This window comes from Anolis sagrei, chromosome 6 (assembly GCF_037176765.1).
Source record: "Anolis sagrei isolate rAnoSag1 chromosome 6, rAnoSag1.mat, whole genome shotgun sequence".
NCBI lineage: Eukaryota > Metazoa > Chordata > Lepidosauria > Squamata > Dactyloidae > Anolis > Anolis sagrei.
In genome coordinates, this window is record NC_090026.1 from 8,879,391 (window position 1) to 8,900,168 (window position 20,778).

A 20,778-nucleotide genomic window follows, 5' to 3' on the forward strand; every position below is an offset into this window, starting at 1 on the left:
AATCTCCTTAAGGCTCCCTTTCATTTACATTATGCACTCAATATTTGTGGTTTTAACCTTAGCAGATTTGATGAACATAGTCTCCAGTCAACTCCATTTCCTCCACCATTTTTGCTTTCTTCCAGGCCTCTCTGGAACATGAAGAAGGCAAGATCCTGCGGGCTCAGCTGGAGTTCAACCAAATCAAGGCTGACATTGAGCGCAAGTTAGCCGAGAAGGACGAGGAGATGGAGCAGGCCAAGAGAAACCACTTGAGGATGGTGGATTCACTTCAGGCATCCCTTGATGCAGAGACTCGCAGTCGCAATGAGGCAATGCGGGTGAAGAAGAAGATGGAAGGTGACCTCAACGAGATGGAAATCCAGCTTAGCCATGCCAACCGCATAGCAGCTGAGGCTCAGAAGCAAGTCAAAACACTCCAGGGATATCTCAAGGTAAGTCCAGAAAGTTTGGTTTGGGCACAAGATTGAAAGCTCACCTTCCATTGACCTCATCCTAACTTTTTCTTTTATCTCCAGGACACTCAGATACAACTGGATGATGCTGTCCGAGCCAATGAAGACCTCAAAGAAAACATTGCCATAGTAGAACGGAGGAACAATTTGTTGCAGGCTGAGCTGGAGGAATTGCGTGCCGTGGTGGAGCAGACTGAACGGGCCCGCAAACTGGCTGAACAGGAACTGATAGAAGCCAGTGAGCGAGTCCAGCTTCTCCATACACAAGTAAGAGGATCCTCAGAAACAACTTACATTCTTAAGAGTTGTAGGTTTCGTGGAACCTGGAAACTGAACTTGTTGCCTTCAGAAATTCTTTGGTGCAAGTTTCTCTATCGTTTTGCAATTCTCTTGTAACAACTTCCTAGAACATTCTAAAAACACTTCAATGTTTATCTCGCGAATTTCCCGAGAAGCAAAATCCAGATAAAGCTCAACTCAATTCTCAATTCAAGGTGCAGGTTATCACCTATAAAGCCCTAAATGGTTTGGGACCTGCCTATCTTTGTGACCGCATCTTCCCCTACAAATCTGCGTGATCTGTAAGATCTCCTGAGGAGGCTCTCGTCTCGCTCCCACTCCTGTCACAAGCGTGGTTGTTAGGGATGAGAGAGAGGGCCTTCTCGGTGGTGGCCTCCCAGCTCTGGAACTCTCTCCCCAGGGAGATTATGCTAGCACCTACCCTGTCCACCTTCCATAAGGATCTTAAAACATGGATGTTTCACTGTGCTTTTGATTAGACATTTCCCCAGTTAATTTTGGCCCCCAGCTATGAGAAACTGCAAGTAGCTTCTGGTGTGAGAGAAATGACTGTCTGCAAGGATATTGCCCAGAGGATGCTGCCCTGAGTCGCCTTAGGGCTGATATGGGCAGGATAAAAATGATGTAAATAAATAAATGCCCGGATGTTTTACCATCCTGTTGGAGGCTTCTCTCATGTTCCCACATGGGAAGCTGGAGGTGACAGATGGAAGCTCACCCCACTCCCTGGATTCAAACCGCCGACCTTTCGGTCAGCAGTCCAGCTGGTACAAGGTTTTAACTCATTGTGCCACCAGGGATGCAATGATCCCGGTGTTTTTGAGGTGTCGATATTGGCCCATTGAGTGTCCACATATCCAACAGACCCAACCTCTGTATTGCTGGCCAAAAGTGGCTCCTTTTAATAACCTTGCTAATGACGTTACTGTTGACATGGATGTGACCTTAAAATAAGCGATGCCACCAACCAAGGAGCTTCCTTTGTCCAATGAAACAGTGGCACCAGTCCCAATAACCTCTCCATTTGTCTGTCCGTCTAGAGATCAATAGGTCTTCAGGGATGCTCCCATGCTGCATTGAGGCAGGATGAGAACATAGTATGTAGGATTATTCTGGAAAGTATAGATACATCCCACACATGTCTTCCTACCTACAAATGATCCACAAGCACGTGGACAATTTCAACAGAAAGGAGGAAACCATGAAAATGAACAAAATCTGGCCACCAGTATTAAAAATCTCTAAAATCATAATAGTAAATAAAAAACAACATGCAAAACAGGGGAACTCCAGAGAAGAAGCAATCAGGGACAGCTAATCACCTCTCAACAAAGGATTCCCCCAGTCAGTAAGAAGCCACATCTTGAAACTGCTAGGCCATTAAATGCTAATCAAGGTGGCCAATTGAAACATTCACACCTACCTCCAACAGACAAGAGTTCTTTCTCCCATCATGGACATTCCACAGATATACAAACCCCATTTTCCTAGTTTCCAACAGACCTTACAACTTTTAAGGATGCCTGCCATAGATGTAGGCGAAATGTCAGGAGAGAATGCTTCTGGAACATGGCCATACAGCCCGGAAAATACTCAACAACCCAGTGATTCCAGCCATGAAAGCCTTCGACAACAGATCTATATTATAAACTAGCCGTCCCCTGCCATGCGTTGCTGTGGCCCAGTCTGTATATGTGTTTTCTGTGTGTATATGTGTGTGTATATATTTGTGTATATGAGTATATATGTGTGTTTGCGCATATATATGTGGTTTTGCGCATGCGTTGTAATGTAATTTTTATTTTTTGGCTTTTTAAGACTCTTCCACTGTGTTTTTCAGTGTTTTTATGAGTAATGGTCACTTATTGGCCTGATATTGCATCCAAATTTCATGTCAGTTCATCCAGTGGTTTTTGAGTTATGTTAATCCCACAAATGAACATTACATTTTTACTTATATTGATTAATTAATACAGAAACACTCGTGGAGATGAGGATTATCAACCACATATTGGAGTTAGAGTATTCTTTTTTTTACTTACCTAACTCTAACATTATCAGGAGCTGACAAAGGAACATTTGGAATATGGAGAAGCCAGGTATAAGGAACTCAGAAACTTGCAAAGGACTTCTTGTAAACAAAACATTTCATCTAATGGAGAAGATAGACTTCCAGTTACTAGAAGATTCTGAAAGGTCCCAGACCATGGAATTACATGATTTGTTAGGACAGTTAGACAACTTGAGATATGGTTTTTAAGTCAGTAGGATGACTGGTCAAGGAAGAGAAGGATTATATCAAGCTGAAAGGATGAGGAAAACAGAAGGAATGGCTCCCACTTTGCTGTTTTCTGAGGTCAATGGGTGCAATGCTAGATCCTCAAACAATTTTCAGTTAATTGAACCAGAATTTGACAATAAAACAACATCCCTTGATCTTGAGAAATCTAAATCTAAAATAAGAACCCATGGCATATATATTTTCCATTCCCCGCTCTACAGAACACCAGCCTCATCAACCAGAAAAAGAAGATGGAGTCCGACCTGTCCCAGCTACAGACGGAGGTGGAGGAAGCCGTGCAAGAATGCAGGAATGCGGAGGAGAAGGCCAAGAAAGCCATCACGGACGTGAGTAAAATCGGAAATACAGTCTTTCCTAAGGAAGTAGCCATCCCAACATTGAAAGGTTCAGCTCTGGCAGCACTTACTTCCTTAGGCGATCCCTTGTAGTCCGAGGATTTATTTATTTGTCGTGTCAGGGCAACCAGTCAATTGTATTACATTTCTAACAGAACAAAACAAACAGACAGACAAAACACAAAATTTGCAAGTTTGGTAGTTGATTAAATGTCCTTTGACCAGTATCTGGCCACTTGGAGTGCTTCTGGGGTTGCTGTAAGAAGGTCCTCCATTGTGCATGTGGCAGGGCTCAGGGTGCATTGCAGCAGGTGGTCTGTACTTTGTTCTTCTTCACACTAGCATGTCGTGGATTCCACTTTGTAGCCCCATTTCTTGAGGTTGGCTCTGCATCTCGTGGTGCCAGAGCGCAGTCTGTTCAGCGCCTTCCAAGTTGCCCAGTCTTCTGTGTGCCCAGCGGGGAGTCTCTCATTTGGTATCAGCCATTGGTTGAGGTTCTGGGTTTGAGCCTGCCACTTTTGGACTCTCGCTTGCTGAGGTGTTCCAGCGAGTGTCTCTGTAGATCTAAGAAAACTATATCTTGATTTAAGTCGTTGACGTGCTGGCTGATACCCAAACAGGGGATGGGCAGGAGACATCACTGCCTTGGTCCTTTCCTTATTGGCTGCTACTTCCTGGCGGATGTCAGGTGGTGCAATACCGGCTAGACAGTGTAGTTTCTGCAGTGGTGTAGGGCGCAGACACCCCATGATAATACAGCATGTCTCATTAAAAGCCACATCTACTGTTTTAGCGTGGTGAGATGTGTTCCACACTGGGCATGCGTACTCAGCAGCAGAGTAGCACAGCGCAAGGGCAGATGTCTTCACTGCGTTTGGTTGTGATCCCCAGGTTATGCCAGTCAGCTTTCGTATGATATTGTTTCTAGCACCACTTTTTGTTTGATGTTCAGGCAGTGCTTCTTGTAGGTCAGAGCATGGTCCAGAGTGACTCCCAGGTATTTGGGTGCGCTGCAATGCTCCAGTGGGATTCCTTCCCAGGTGATCCTCAGAGCTCAGGACGCTTGTCTGTTCTTGAGATGAAAAGCACATGTCTGTGTTTTAGATGGGTTAGGGATCAGCTGGTTTTCCCTGTAATAGGCAGTAAGGGCACCTAGAGCTTCGGAGAGCTTCTGTTCTACCATCTCAAAGCTCCCTGCTTGAGCAGTCCAAGGATGATGGTCCTCCAAGTATAGTGTCCTGGTGGTGGGTCCATAGGTGACTGTGGAGCCCTATTCTTGATCCGTATCTTCTCCCACAGTGAGGGCATAGGTTTCCAGGTGGAAGGCGGTCCCGGTCGAGGTTGGCTTGATGTGCCTTCCTCTTGGCACATTTCTCTCTTTTGCCCTCCATTTATGCCTCTTCAAATTCTACAGCATTGCTGGTCACAGCTGACCTCCAGCTGGAGTGCTCAAGGACCAGGGCTTCCCAGTTCTCAGTGTCTATACCAGAGTTTTTAAGGTTGGTTTTGAGCTCTGGCAGTATTCAGATAGAGGAAGACTAGCAGCACAAAGGATATATGTTTGATTTACTTCAGAACAGATGCCTTAACTGGCCACTATAATATAATTTCCCTTTACCAAGAGGATTGCAATATCTTTTGGTGAATGGACAGGAAATACAATACCTACAGGACTGGTACCTATCCATATCCAGAAATCTATGTCCTCTATAGGAATTAGCAACATTCTCCAGGTAATTTTATGGTTGTTTTAGTCAGAACTTACTATAGGGTTTTATTGGGACCTCTAGCAAATTCCTCTCAAGGAATTTTCAAGGTTTTCCAGGGCTTCTATATGGCAACTTCCAGAAGAAATCATAGAACTGAGTTAGAAGAGACTTTGTGGGCCATCCAGTCCAACCCTATCCTGCCAAGAAACAGGAAAATTGCATTCAAAGCACCCCTGACAGATGGCCATCCAGCCTCTGTTTAAAAGTCTCCAAAGAAGGAGATTCCACCACACTCTGGGGCAGAGAGTTCCCCTGCTGAACAGCTCTCACAGTTAGGAAGTTAGAATCATAGAATCATAGAATCAAAGAGTTGGAAGAGATCTCATGGGCCATCCAGTCCAACCCTCTGCCAAGAAGCAGGAATATTGCATTGAAATCACCCCTGACAGATGGCCATCCAGCCTCTGTTTAAAAGCTTCCAAAGAAGGAGCCTCCACCACACTCCGGGGCAGAGAGTTCCACTGCTGAACGGCTCTCAGGAGTACTTCCTCATGTTCAGATGGAATCTCTCCTGACTGTGAGAGCCGTTCAGCAGTGGAACTCTCTGCCCTGGAGCATGGTGGAGTCTCCTTTCTTTGTGGACTCTCTTTCTTGTGGTTTGAAGCCATTGTTCCATTGCATCCTAGTCTCCAGGGCAGCAGAAAACAAGCCTGCTCCATATGATTTCCCCTCACATATTTATGCATGACCATCATGTCTCCTCTCAGCCTTCTCTTCTGAGGGTAAACGTTCCCAGCTCATTAAGCCGCACCTCATAGGGTTTGTTCTCCAGATCTTGATCTTTTTTAGTTGCCCTCCTCTGGACACATTCCAGCTTAGAGTCAACATTTCCCTTCAATTGTGGTGCCCAGAATGGGACACCGTGTGATTCCAGGTGTGGTCTGACCAAGGCGGAGTAGAGCATGGGGAGCACGACTTCCCTGGATCTGGACACTAGACTCCTATTTGCTATTATCCAGAGTTTTCTGTATCCACAGTAAGTTCAGGAATGTGTCTCCTGTTGATACAGGGTTCGTTCTGTAACCATCTTTCCTCCACTGGTCAAAGGCATGTTGTGCTTGAAAAAGACTCTGCCTTCTGTCTGAAATAAGATCTTCATTTCTGTGTTGTCTCCTGAATGGGTCAGGCGGCCATGATGGCGGAGGAGCTGAAGAAAGAGCAGGACACCAGCGCACATCTGGAGAGGATGAAGAAGAACATGGAGCAGACCATCAAGGACCTCCAGATGCGTTTAGACGAGGCTGAGCAGCTGGCCCTGAAGGGAGGCAAGAAGCAGCTCCAGAAACTGGAGGCCCGAGTGCGGGAACTGGAGAACGAACTGGAGTCGGAGCAGAAGCGCAACGCAGAGAACGTCAAAGGGATGCGCAAGTGCGAGAGGCGCATCAAGGAGCTCACCTATCAGGTGAGGTGGCCCAAAGAACCTGATTCTGTTGGGAATGATTGATGGTTCTGGGCTCAGGCCTTTAGGTCCAACGCTCATTTCAACTGACATTCTGGCATCTTGTCTGGTGCTGTTATAGGAGGCCCACTAATTACGCAAGCTTGTTGAATGCATTTTCATTGAAACTCTAAGAGCTTTACTTTGGCCACATAATGAGAAGACAGGAAAGTTTGGAGAAGATAATGATGCTGGGGAAAATGGAAGGGAAAGGAAGAGGGGTTGACCAAGGGCAAGATGGATGGATGTTATCCTTGAAGTGATTGGCTTGACCATGAAGGAGCTGGGGGTGGCCATGGCTGACAGGGAGCTCTGGCGTGGGATGGTCCAGGAGGTCACAAAGAGTCGGAAGCGACTGAACAAATAAACAAGAGGTATGAATAGCATAGAATGACTCTGGAGATCCTAGCAATACCTATAGAAGTGTTCTCCAGAACATTTATTTGGTCCACTTCCATTGGAGGTCCTGGATGCTAGGCTCTACCATAGGAATGGGCAAACTTTGTTCCTCCAGGTGTTTTGGACTGTTAGGAATTGTGGGAGTTGAAGTCCAAAACACTGGAGGGGCAAATTTTGCCCATGCCTGTTCTACCAACTAGATGTTGAGTTCTCTCTTTCCCCTTCTTTTATGATACAGACCGAAGAAGATCGGAAGAACCTTGTCCGCCTCCAAGATTTGGTGGATAAACTCCAGCTGAAGGTGAAGGCGTACAAGAGACAAGCTGAGGAAGCGGTGAGTCGTTATTACATCCTCTTCTTTGTCACCTTTGAGGAATTCCCCTGGCTTGGTCCTTAGATAGGAAACCTACAGAAGTATTCAATCAGTAGTCATTTGCTCTATATCTGTCAGCATTCTATCATTATTCCCACATGCCATATTTGCAGATTTTATTTTTGTGGATTTGATTATTTGGGGATTTGTTTGATATATTATCCCTAGGCCCTCCAATCAACTTTCAACACATATAAACTATAGAGTTGAGAAGCTTACTTACTTAGGTGATCCCTCATTGTCCACGTATGTTGGCCTTCCAAGTGTAGTGTCTTGGCGGTAGGTCCGTATGTGACTGTGGAGCCCTATTCTTGACTCGCATGTTCTTCCACGGTGAGGGCATGGTTTCCAAGTGGAAGGTGGACCTAGTCAGGGTTGGCTTGATGTGCCTTCCTCTTGGCACATTTCTCCCTTTCGCCCTCCATTCATGCCTCTCCAAATTCTGCAGCACTGCTGGTCACAACTGACCTCCAGTTAGAATGTTCAAGGGCCAGAGCTTCCCAGCTTGAGAAGCTATAGATTCTTAGAAAGAACACCTTTCTAGGCATTCATAGGTTCTTTGGAATGACTGTATTGGAATAGTGGTTTTTATATGCATTTTCCCCACTTCTGTATGTGTTCTATGCCCCAACTGTAGTGAATGTGAGAGATGACAATACTTCAAACACTGAGATGCTAGCAAGAATGTCCAGGATAGTAGGCAAAACCCATAAGCACATCCTGTTAAACTATCATTTTTTGCTTGTTCAATGCTTACCTACAATTCGTATGTTCCTAATTACTAGCTGATGAATGCCCTTAGATTTACTCAGGTCCTTACCTAATATTCCACAAGGGAATTCCTATGAGAGATGCAATGAAACCATACCCAAATCACAACTCCTTGGCTCATAATATTGCCATAAAGGGGAATGATATATTTGCACCCAAGGTAAAGGTTTCCCTTTGGCGTTAAGTCTAGTCATGTCTGAGGGGTGGTGCTCATCTCCATTTCTAAGTTGATGAGCCGGCGTTGTCCGTAGACACCTCCAAGGTCATGTGGCCAGCATGACTGCATGGAGCGCTGTTACCTTCCAACTGGAGTAGTACTTACATTTGCATGTTTTCGAACAGCTACTCACATTTGCATGTTTTCGAACAGTGAAGTTGGCAGAAGCTGGAGCTAACAGTGGGAGCTCACCTTGCTTCATGGATTTGAACTGCCAACCTTTCAGTCAGCAAGTTCAGCAGCTCAGTGGTTTAACCCACTGCGCCACCGGAGGCTCCCAAAGTGGGCTTGAAATTATAGCAGGAAAGGAGATCCATTACTGAACTGTTTCCTGAAGGATGGGGATCAATTTCCAAATGACCCAACAGTTATACAGCATGCCATAAAATTGTGCGACTGACACAATACAGTTGCAGTATAACCATTTTATGTAATGTTGGCCTTCCATCCAACATTTCCAATACTTTTATGCTCAAGCAGGAGAGGCACTGAAGCGGAAGCCCAAACTGGCACTGCTTCTTCTATTCATAGCTTGGGTTTGTTTGTGACGTATCACAGCTGTACATCTCCAAAGCCTGTACTCCAAGCCCAAAGCCACTCTCTTGCAGCTTTCACACTTCCATCCTTCCTTTCCTTTTTTCAGGAGGAACAAGCCAACAGCAACCTGGCCAAATTCCGCAAAGTCCAGCATGAGTTGGACGAAGCGGAAGAAAGAGCGGACATTGCTGAGTCCCAAGTCAACAAACTGAGGGTCAAAAGCCGCGATATTGGAGCAAAGGTGAGAATCTACACTTTTAGCACACACACTTCCTGTGATTTAAATTTCTTCTGCTGTCTATGCGTTTCTCCACTGATTCCTTGCTTTTTCTCTTTCTATTCCCTTACAGAAAGGTCTGAATGAGGAGTAACTTCTTTGAAGATCCAACACCTGTCCCTGACTTAGATACCTCCCCAGCTCCATACCTAAAAGGCATTGGAGAAACCTTTTCCCACTTCCCACGCTCTGTATATCAGCACCGCACCTGAAAAGCAGAATAAAGATAGCTATCTAATCAGTGTGTGTTTGCGTCTCTGCAGATGAATTGAAACCTAGAGAGAAAGTGTTGGTTTCTTTCCGATTCAAGCCATGACACGAGATTAGAGCTTAGAAAAGTGTTGCACCTCAGCTAGGGTTCACCTTGGTCAAGCACTCACCAGGAAGCCAAACGTAGTAATAAATAGTTCATTGAAAAAGCACACAGAGTAAAAGAGTAAAAAATCCAAATAGGTAAGATAAAAGGAGTCCCAAAAGCCAGAGATAAATCTCCAATGCAAAGGTTAAAACATGAACATAAATCCAAGGAGCAAGGTATAATCATGAGCTTCATTAATCAAAAAGACAAAGAATAAAACACCAACTTGAGTAATCCAAGAATCATAGAACAATACATGAGCTTGAGTTCATGGTAAAATCCCAAAGACTTAAAGCAAAACTTGACCAGGACATGACTTGAAGAGAGAACCTAGGCCGGAGTTTCTTGCTCCTTCGGCTATGTTGCTTGATCTAAAAACAGAAAGCTATCCTTTCCCTAATTAAGGACAACAATGCATGAAAGCATTCCTTCGGTAGTCTCTCTCGGTCTCACTTTCCCAGAGTGTTGCAACTCAGAGTAAGCTTCACCTTGCTTCCAAACACCACCACACAAGAGCTGTAGTTTTATCGTTTATTGAGGAAAAAATACAAGTCAAAATAAAGAACAAGCACCACAAAGTTCCAAAGATTCAGGTAAAATGCAGAATACAGTTCCAAAGATCTTCAGGTAAAAACAAGAGGCACAATCCTATAGGCAAAGTTCAAAACAGAGTCCAAGGTACAAGCAAAGACAATTGCCCCAAGAATCACAATGCAAGAAATCCCAAGCGTGCTGCTTTCCAGCTAAGGTAATCCATGAAGCTTTCAGGCTAATAAGCGACGTTGAACTGACGCTTTCCCTTGGTTTGCAAGAAGCCTAAATACCTTTCTAACATGAAAACATTATGCTCTCACCAACATGAAAGCATTGCGATGACCTTGGCCCGAGCTGGCTTCTTGTTTGCCGGCCAGGCGAGAACTTCGCCTGACCCACAAATCAAGACGAGACTGCTGGGTCAGGTCACTATCAAGGCTTTCTGCAGTTTCAGTATCAGCGTGGGAAGGAGGCAAAAGCCTCCCCACCTGTTCACTATCTCCTTCGTTAAAATTCTTTTCTTCTGAGAACCGCTGTGTTGTTGACTCTCCACTGTCTGTGGGAGCCTCAGAAAAAGACCTAGAAGCAGGTCCAGAGATCTGAGGCACAGAAAAAGAGCCAGGAATCTGAATCCCATCATCCTCATCATCAGGGAACATCTCAGCCACAACACAGAGCCAGGCTTGCACCTGGAATCCTTCCCCTGCAGAAGCAGCCTTGATTCTCTATCTAGCCTCCCTTCCTCCCTTCTCTGCCTGTCAGCTTGCAAAACAGTTTTGTTTTCACACAGAGAATCGCCCACATCCCCCTCCGTTCTCCCAACAGGGGAATCACCATCCTGTTCTAACATCTCCTCTGTCTGTGCATTTCCAGAAGCATCAGGCCTTGTAGACCCTGAACCCCCAAACCCCTCATCCTCATCCTCAGCTGGCTGAGCTACAAGAAAAAGGCTCCTTTTCATGGTAAAATCCCAAAGACTTAAAGCAAAACTTGACCAGGTCATGACTTAAAGAGAGAACCTTGTCCGGAGTTTCTTGCTCCTTCGGCTATGTTGCTTGATCTAAAAACCGGAAGCTATACTTTCCCTAATTAAGGACAACAACGCATGAAAACATTCCTTCTGTAGTCTCTCTTGGTCTCACTTTCCCAGAGCCAGGCTTGCACCTGGAATCCTTCCCCTGTAGAAGCAGCCTTGATTCTCTATCTAGCCTCCCTTCCTCCCTTCTCTGCCTATCAGCTTGCAAAACAATTTGGTTTTCACACAGAGAATTGCCCACATCCCCCTTCGTTATCCCAACCGGGGAATCACCATCCTGTTTTAACATCTCCTCTGAGAATCTCCAGAAGCATCAGGCCTTGCAGGCCCTGCACTTCCAAACCCCTCAACACAGGCATGTAGCCGGGGGGGGGGGGGGGGCTTGGGGGCTTCAGCCCCCCCCCCCCCCGAAATTCTCATGGTGGTTCGCGAAAAGGCCTTACTGGTGCATTATTTAAACTGTTATGTTTATTCATATCATGATCTGATCACCATACTCAATATATCCCATATGCATGGGGGTATTGGGGTAATGATACAAAAGGTTTGCTAGGCTAGACCCTCTTTCACTCAGACTCAGCCCCCCTGAAACTCAGCCCCCTCCCAAAAACCCCCCTGAAAATTTTTTAGCTCCCCCCCCCCCCCCCGGAAACAAAATCCTGGCTACGGGCTCATTCTCATCCTCGGCTGGCTGAGCTACAACAAAAAGGCTCATTTTTGGACTACAGTTTCCAGAATCTCCCAACCAATATGGTCATCTATAGCAGGCATGGGAAAACTTGGGTCCTCCAGGTGTTATAGACTTCAACTCCTATAATTCTTAACAGCCTACTGGCTGTTAGGAATTGTGGGAGTTGAAGTCCAAAACACCTGGAGGGACTAAGTTTACCCATGCTTGATCTATAGCCTCAAAGTTAGTGTTTCCATAGTTTGACCATACTAACATTTGACCTTGGCCTTCTTCTTTATTGGTACAAGGTAAGCTTGTACGTGGATCAGTTTTAGCCATTTCCCTTCAGCCAATCAGGCTTTTTTTGGCTTGGTTGGATGGCCATAACGTCAAGGGCACAGCCATCACAGTTTCCCATACGTAACAGGACAACATGGCAGCCGATCACAGCATTTCGGGAGCACACGATTCACGGAGAGGCTACCGCATGCTCCTCCTCGCATGAGGTTTCCCTGTGAACCCTGCCTGTTGGGCTAATTGGAGTAGAAGAATGCCGTGACGTGTCTTACACAAGCTGTGTCTGCTTCCTTAATCCCATTGCTGAAACCCAGGTTCTCTTGAAGGGAAGAAAGGAAAGGGTCCCAGGAACCAACAGAAAGGAAGAAACCATGAAAATGAACAAAATCTGGCTACCAGTATTAAAAAATTCTAAAATTGCAACAGCAAAAACAGCAGGGAGAAAAACAGGCAGGGACATCTAATCACCCTTCAAGAAGAGTTTGCTCCAGGCACAGTCAGCCCATTGTATGCTAATCAAGGTGGTCAGTTGAAAGATTCACACCTAGCCCAACTTACAAAAGTCCTTTGTCTCACCCTGGTCATTCCACAGATATATAAACCCCTTTTTTCCCAGTTCCAACAGACCTCACCTCTGAGGAAGCTTGCCATAGATGCAGGCGAAACGTCAGGAGAAATGCCTCTAGAACATGGCCATATAGCCCGAAAAAACCCACAAGAACTGAGTGATTCCGGCCATGAAAGCCTTCGACAATACATTCCATTAACAACTTGCTTCCTGGCTCTATGAAAGAACATTTCCACCCTCATCTGAGCATTAAATTAAGACCAAAAAAAAGGTGTTCATTTTGTCCTAAAAGTTGCAGAGTTGGCATTTAGGGGTCTTACTTCTGCTGGAAATACAGTTCCTTAGTGAATGAATGCTGCCACCTTGTGTCTTTCAGAAGATAAATCTCTCTTTGTGTGCAAAAAAGAAGCACCCCTAAAGTTAGGAACACCAGAATGGTAATGGCTCATTTTTATAGTACACAATCATAACACTGCATACAACAGCATCCTGGGATTTGGGTTGCTGTGAGTTTTCCGGGCTGTATGGCCATGTTCCAGGAGCATTCCCTCCTGACATTTCGGCAACATCTATGGCAGGCATCCTCAGAGGTTGTGAGGTCTCACAAGGAGCCAAATCCTTGTTTCATATCGACTATTTGGGGTTTCAGGTAGAAGCCAAAACAATACTTGCTATCTGATTATTTGAAGTGGAAATACCATAATCCACCCACAGACGATGTACAAAACTTTAAAGTTGTCAATGGACACTGTCATACACCAGAGCAGGAACACTTCTGACCGTAAACACCACCCCAGCTTGTTAAAATCAGCAAGCAGTTTATTGTAGAATACATTTAGGCAAAGCAGTAAAAAATAGCAAAACAGTAAAGGTCCAAAATCCAAGACAGTCCATAGCACCGGGATTGTGGTGCAGCTGGCTGAGTGTCAGCTGCATTAAGATCACTCTGACCAAAAGGCCATGAGTTCGAAACCAGCCCGGGTTGGAGTGGGCTTCCAACCAATTGTTGAGCTTGTTGTCGACCTTTGCAACCCGAGACAGTTGCATCTGTCAAGTAGGAAAATAAGGTATGACCTTAAAGTATGGGGAGGCTAAATTAACTAATTTATGAGGCCATAAAAAAAGACTCCAACAAAAGCATGCAGGGAATGCAGAAGTACTTCATCAGTGTCGCAGATGGACGATGAAAGCGACAGCTCCCCTGGCAGCCAGAAAAAGTTAAATAGCCTCTGTCTATGTCATATTCCAAAATTGGCATTGAATGTTTGCCATATATGTGTACACTGTAATCCGCCCTGAGTCCCCTGCGGGGTGAGAAGGGCGGAACATAAAAGCTGTAAATAAATAAATAAATAAAATAAGCTTCAAAGGAAAGCAAGATCTGTAAGTACTCAGAAATCCATGAAACAATGCACTTGAAACCATGAAACAAAACAGCAGGAAAATCCCACAGGCAAAACTTGAGCTTGACAAAAACTTGGTACATGGAACTCAGAGCACTTGAAAACAAGACCATGATAAAATAACGTTGATTCGACTGAGGCAACTGTCTCCCATGAATCATTATAAACCTTTTCCAGAATCCAAAACTGAAAGGAAAGCATTTTTCTTGACCTTCCCACCAGACAATGGTTTGTTATCTCTCTTTTGTTGTAGCTGGACTGATCGCTTCAGTCTTTGAAAACTCTGTCTGTTTACTAAAACTTTTCTTTCTGTCCAAGGTTTCACCCATTAACTCCTGCACCTGGCAAACCTCAACCTCAGCATCATTTTCAGACAGTTGCTCTGAGAAAAGCGGGGAGAGGCCTCTCTCAGGAATGTGGCCTTGTGAATCTTCCTGAAACAATTCAGGCGTCTCTTCTGATCTTAGCTCAGGCCCAAGCAACCTCTCATCCCCAATCCCATCAGGAACATTCCCATCATGAACATCAACATGAACATCATTCCTATCATGAGAATCAGCATGAACATCAGACACAATCACAAGCTGAACAGACTGACATACAACAGATACTGATATTGCTCAAGGTTTCCTATACCTTGACTTTATAATTTCATCACAGTGGAGAAACCCAGTCAAGAAACAGAAGAAAACTAGGACTGGGAAGGACATCTGTAAGAGGACTAGACAAGATCCCGAAGCATAGAGATTAATAATGTAATACTGAAGTTAGGATTGCCATTGTATTTCCAATTTCTATGTATAGTTAATAAAAAAGCTGATAATGGAGATAATTAACTCTTTAGAGATGTGGTTCTGGAGGAGAGTTCTGTGTATATTATGGACTATGAAAAAGACAAATAAATACCTCTTAGAATAAATGACACTTGAAGTCTCCCTATATCAGTCATCTCAGTCTTCCTAATGCCTCAAACCCTTAATACACTTCCTCAGGTTGTGGTGACTCCCATCCATAAATTTATTTTCGTTGCTACTTCACAATAGTTACTTTGCTACTGTTATGAATCGTAATGTAAATATCTGATATGCAGGATGTATTTTCCTTCACTGGACCAAATTTGTCACTAATACTCAATATGCTCAAATTTGAATATTGGTGGGGTTATTGGGAGATTTATTTTCTCATTTGGGAATGGTAGTTGCTGGGATTTATAGTTCACCTAAAATCAAAGAGCATTCTGAACTCCACCAAAGATGGAATTGAACCAAACTTAGCACACAGAACTCCCAGAAAATAACTGGCAGGATTTGGTGGGCATTGACCTTGAGTTTTGGAGTTGTAGTTCACCTATGTCCAAAGAGTACTGTTGACTCAAACAATGATGGATCTGGACCAAACTTGGCACAAATACTCAATATGCCCAAATGTGGAAAACTGGAGAAGTTTGGGGAAAATAGAGCTTGATATTTGGCAGTTGTAGTTGCTGGGATTTATAGTTCACTTACATTCAAAGAGCATTCTGAACCTTACCAACAATGGAGTTGAACCAAACTTGGCACACTACCTACATGGTCAACATTGAATGTTGGTGGGGTTGGGGGGGCTGTTTTTGAATTCTGGGAGTTGTAGTTCACCAACACCGAATACTGGTGTTTGTTTTTGAATTCTGGGAGTTATAGTTCACCAACACAAAAAAGAAAGGGAAGGAAAGGTGGAGAGATCGTTAGCCTTCTCTACCAAATGTGGTCCAGATCCATCATTGTTTGAGTCTACAGTGTTCTCTGAATGTAGGTGACTCAAACAATGATGGATCTGGACCAAACTTGGCACAGATACTCAATATGCCAAAATGTGAATGCTGGTGGAGTTTGGGGAAAATAAACCTTGATATTTGGGAGTTGTAGTTCTTGGAATTTATAGTTCACCTACAATCAAACAGCATTCTGAACTCTACCAATGATAGAATTGGGCCAAATCTCCCACACAGACTTCCCTTGACTAACAGAAAATATTGGGTTTTCTGATTGTCCTTGGTGACCCCTTTGACACCCCCTTACAACACCTTCAGGGGTCCCGACCGCCAGGTTGAGAAACGCTGCTCTATATTTTCTCTACATTCAATTTTTTGGCAAAAAGTATATGGGTTTTCAAGTATATATTTTTTTGGCAAAAAGTATACATATGTTTTCAAATTGCTGGAAGAAACATTAACAACCTCAGATATGCAGATGACACCACCCTGATGGCCGAAAGCGAGGAGGAGCTGAGGAGCCTTTTAATCAAGGTGAAAGAAGAAAGTGCAAAAGCCGGATTGCAGCTAAACGTCAAAAAAACCAAGATTATGGCAACAAGAATGATTGACAACTGGAAAATAAAGGGAGAAAATGTGGAGGCCGTGACAGACTTTGTATTTCTAGGTGCAAAGATGACTGCAGATGCAGACTGTAGCCAGGAAATCAGAAGACGCTTACTTCTTGGGAGGAGAGCAATGTCCAGTCTCGATAAAATAGTAAAGAGTAGAGACATCAGACTGGCAACAAAGATCCGCCTAGTCAAAGCCATGGTCTTCCCTGTAGTCACCTACGGATGTGAGAGCTGGATCTTAGGGAAGGCTGAGCAAAGGAAGATCGATGCTTTTGAGCTGTGGTGTTGGAGGAAAGTTCTGAGAGTGCCTTGGACTGCGAGAAGATCCAACCAGTCCATCCTCCAGGAAATAAAGCCCAGCTGCTCACTGGAGGGAAGGAGACTAGAGACAAAGTTGAAGTACTTTGGCCACATCATGAGGAGACAGCAAAGCCTAGAGAAGACAATGATGCTGGGGAAAGTGGAAGGCAAAAGGAAGAGGGGCCGACCAGGGGCAAGATGGATGGATGGCATCCTTGAAGGGACTGGACTGACCTTGAAGGATCTGGGGGTGGTGACGGCCGACAGGGAGCTCTGGCATGGGCTGGTCCATGAGGTCACGACGAGTCGGAGACGACTGAATGAATGAACAACAACAACATGTTTTCAAAATTCCCTATCAATCCACGTTCATATTCCAACAACGCAACAAATGCATAAAGCCATTGTTGAAACAAAAGATCTATTTTGTCCCTAGTCATTGCTTAAATACCTTCCTCGTTGCATATAAGGCCATTTTCTCCGTGGTAAATGATGCTCAAAGCAACTCACAGCATCAGAAAAATAAAATATAATGACACTTCCAGATAATTCACTAACAAGTACAAGACAGAACAATCCTCCCAGGGGTCCTGATCCCCAAGTTGAGAAACACTGCGCTATATGATGCCAAGAGGACTAAAATGAGTCTGTCAGACTTTGGATATGTCATGAGAAGACAGGACTTGTGCTGTCGCATGCTGGGCCTGTGCATAAGGCTGTAGACAGGACATAAATTCCGTGTGCCCAACAGGGCGCCGGGGCTGCCTCAGATTAAAGGCCCTTGGATTTCCTTAAAACAGAGTCTTTAGATTGCTTAAAGGTTCAACAAAGTTCTTTATTAATGAAAACAAACAGGTACTTTAAGGCTTTCTTAACAGTCTATTGGCTCTTTCAATCTTGTCCACAGGGAACAGGCACTATCTTCTTAACTGTAACTAATGGGGAAATCCTTAACTTCTAATCTGGGCAGTCTGTCTTTGCCTCTGTTGGCGTGGAGCCCCTACACCCGGTACCAACTGCTTCTGGCTTCCGCGAGAGACCCTTACCAAGCAGAGCTTTGTAGACTTCCAGGGGAAAAGAACTCAGGTTTCCGTGATGGCTGAATGAAGTCCTTCAGCAAAGGAGCTGTAAGGCTGTACAACCCCGGTCAGGCTGTAGGTTGTATATCTCCCTGGCCAAGCCGTAGAAGATGAAACTTTCTACAGGAACTCTTGGTATTATGTCCTGCATGGAAAGCTTCTCTGTGTGGACTGAACTCAAAAAGGCTCCTATTCCCTCCAAAAACCCAAAGGGGGCGGGACCAGGGAACCTAACTATAATTGACAGGTGGCTTGCCCTATGATTGCAACCAAAAGAAGCCACCTATCTGCAGAGTCCCTGAAACTTAGGACTATAACAAACATTAAATGCAAAGCAAACAAAATTGGAGCTCCTGGTACAGCTGTACCTGCAGAGGAGTCCTTAATTCTTGGGAAGGTAGAAGGCAGCAGGAAAAGAGCAAGACAACAATACAGTTATATCAACTCAACCGAGGAAGCTATGTCTGCCCTGAGTTTGCAAAACCTGAATAGGTCATCTGAGGACAGGATGACTTGCAGGGCTCCCATTCATGGGACTGCCATAAGTCAAAGTTGACTTGAAGGCAATTCACAACACCAAGCACTTTGAGGACGAAGAGAAAGAAGTTGGCAGCATAAGCTCGACTTCATTGAATGCATGGATCTCGTTCCAGTCTTTCTTTGGACTGGCACGCAAACTGGCATCGAAGCCGGAACATCACCTTTGGAAGCTGGAGATCCAAGAGACGGTTTTGCCGCCTGGGAATTAGTCTCCATCCTGTTTCACACCAAGCAGAATCGTTCCCCGAGGAATTCGCTGATGCAAACGGAAATGGGAGATAGTGATGCGTTGCCGGCTGATGAACAAAAGGCAGATTAAAATATGCATATGTGCAAATGAGATTAAGCCGGGCTGGTAGGTGCCTAAAAGGGATCACGAGCATTAAGTCCAATCTGCAAGAAGATTAGAGGAGATGAAAGCACGCAGATGTATAGATTAGTCTGGCTTACACCGGATCTCTTGATTAAACTGATTAAAATAGGTTGGCACGATTAAAAGGGACTTGCAAGGCTTAGAAGAAGGCTATTGATAGGTCAATCAAAACGCAAGCAGAAGGGGGCAACTCTTGAGTAGGTTCCTCTGACTTTCTGAAGAAGGCCTGAATTCTGGAGACATTTCCATCTGGAAAGATGCAGAAATGCACAAAGAAAGAAGACAACGCACCACTGTGTGTACACATTTTGTGATGCATTTACACCAGGCATGGGCAAACTTGGGCCCTCCAAGTTTGTTGGACTTCAACTCCCACCATTCCTAATCGCCTCAGGCCCCTTCCTTTTCCCCCTCAGCTACTTAAGCTTCTCACACCACGCTTACTCACACTGAGGCCTTCTCACACTGAGGGTTCTCTCAGACTGATGCTTCTCTCACACTGAGGCAAACTAACACTGAGGCCTACTCATACTGAAGCTTAAGGGCCTGAGGCTGTTAGGAATGGTGGGAGTTGAAGTCCAACACACCTGGAGGGCCCAAGTTTGCCCATGGCTGATTGACACTGTAAAACTAATGCAGTTTGACACCACTTTAAGTGAAGACATCTGCCCTTGCGCTATGCTACTCTGCTGCTGAGTACGCATGCCTGGTGTGGAACACATCGCACCAAGCTAAAACAGTGAATGTGGCTCTTAATGAGACATGCCACATTATCACGGGGTGTCTGCGCCCTACACCACTGGAGAAATTACACTGCTTAGCCGGTATTGCACCACCTGACATCCGCCGGGAAGTAGCAGCCAATAGTGAAAGGCCAAGGCAAAGACATCTCCAGCTCATCCCTTGTTTGGGTATCAGCCAGCACGTCAATGACTTAAATCAAGAAATAGTTTTCTTAGATCTACAAAGATACTCACTGGAACACCTCAGCAAGTGAGAGTCCAAAAATGGCAGGCTCAAACCCAGCACCTCAATCCGTGGGTGATACCAGATGAGAGACTCCCTCCCCGGCACACAGAGGACTGGGTGACTTGTAAGGCGCTGAACAGACTGAGCTCTGGCACCATGAGATGCAGAGCCAACCTTCAGAAATGGGGACACAAAGTGGAATCCATGGCATGTGAGTGTGGAGAAGAGCAAACCACTGACCAACTGCAGCAATGCAACCTAAGCCCAGCCACATGCACGATGGAGGACCTTCTTGCGGCAACACCAGAGGCACTCCAAGTGGCCAGATACTGGTCAAAGGACATTTAATCAGCTACCAAGTTTGCAAAAATTGTGTGTTTTTTTTATCTGTTTGTTTGTTTTGTTCTGTTAGAAATGTAATACAATGTTCTGGTTGCGGATGACATGATAAATAAGTACCACTTTAAGTACCATAGCTCTACGCTATCATTGGAGATGTAGTGAGGCACCAGCATTCTTCAGCAGAGAAAGCTAAAAACCTTGTAAAACTAAAACTCCCAGGACTCCATAGTATTGAACCATGGCAATGTCAAACCGCATTAATTCCTCAATGTTGATCAGTGTTTCTCAACCTTCTTAAATGCCGCGACCCCTTAATACGGTTCCTCATGTTGTGGTGACCCCCAACCATCACATTATTTTCATTGCTACTTCATAACTGTAATTTTGCAACTGTTATCAATCGTCATGTCAATATCTGACATGCAGGATGTATTTTCATTCACTGGACAACATTTGGCACAAATACCCGATACACCTAAATTTGGATAGTGGTGAGGTTGGAGGGGGGTTAATTTTGTAGTTGCTGGGATTTATAGTTCACCTACAATCAAAGAGCATTCTGAGCTGATGATATTGCATATTATTTTGATTAATGTTTATGTACTGTTTTAATTAATGTTTTATGTATTTTAATTGTGTTGTAATTATTGTAATTGTTTATATGAAGTGGCATTGAATTGTTGCCTAATGTAAGTCCCCCTTCGGCGGTAGAGAAGAGACGGGGTAGAAACACCCGAAATAAATAAATAAATAAATAACTCCACCAACAATG

The 20,778-nt window shown here is 44.6% G+C and overlaps 1 protein-coding gene across 1 annotated transcript in view; it reads left to right on the forward strand.

Annotated features, from left to right (window-relative positions):
• LOC132779194 (myosin-7) overlaps positions 1 to 9,411 on the forward strand; it is a 55,332-nt gene extending 45,921 nt beyond the window's left edge. The window contains exons 34-40 of the mRNA XM_060782900.2: positions 126 to 434; positions 519 to 722; positions 3,258 to 3,383; positions 6,288 to 6,563; positions 7,237 to 7,332; positions 9,003 to 9,137; positions 9,247 to 9,411. Of these exons, the coding sequence (XP_060638883.2) occupies positions 126 to 434; positions 519 to 722; positions 3,258 to 3,383; positions 6,288 to 6,563; positions 7,237 to 7,332; positions 9,003 to 9,137; positions 9,247 to 9,267 (1,167 nt within the window). The 3' untranslated portion in view covers positions 9,268 to 9,411. The remainder of the gene's footprint in view (positions 1 to 125; positions 435 to 518; positions 723 to 3,257; positions 3,384 to 6,287; positions 6,564 to 7,236; positions 7,333 to 9,002; positions 9,138 to 9,246) is intronic.
• The last annotated feature ends 11,367 nt before the right edge of the window (positions 9,412 to 20,778 follow it).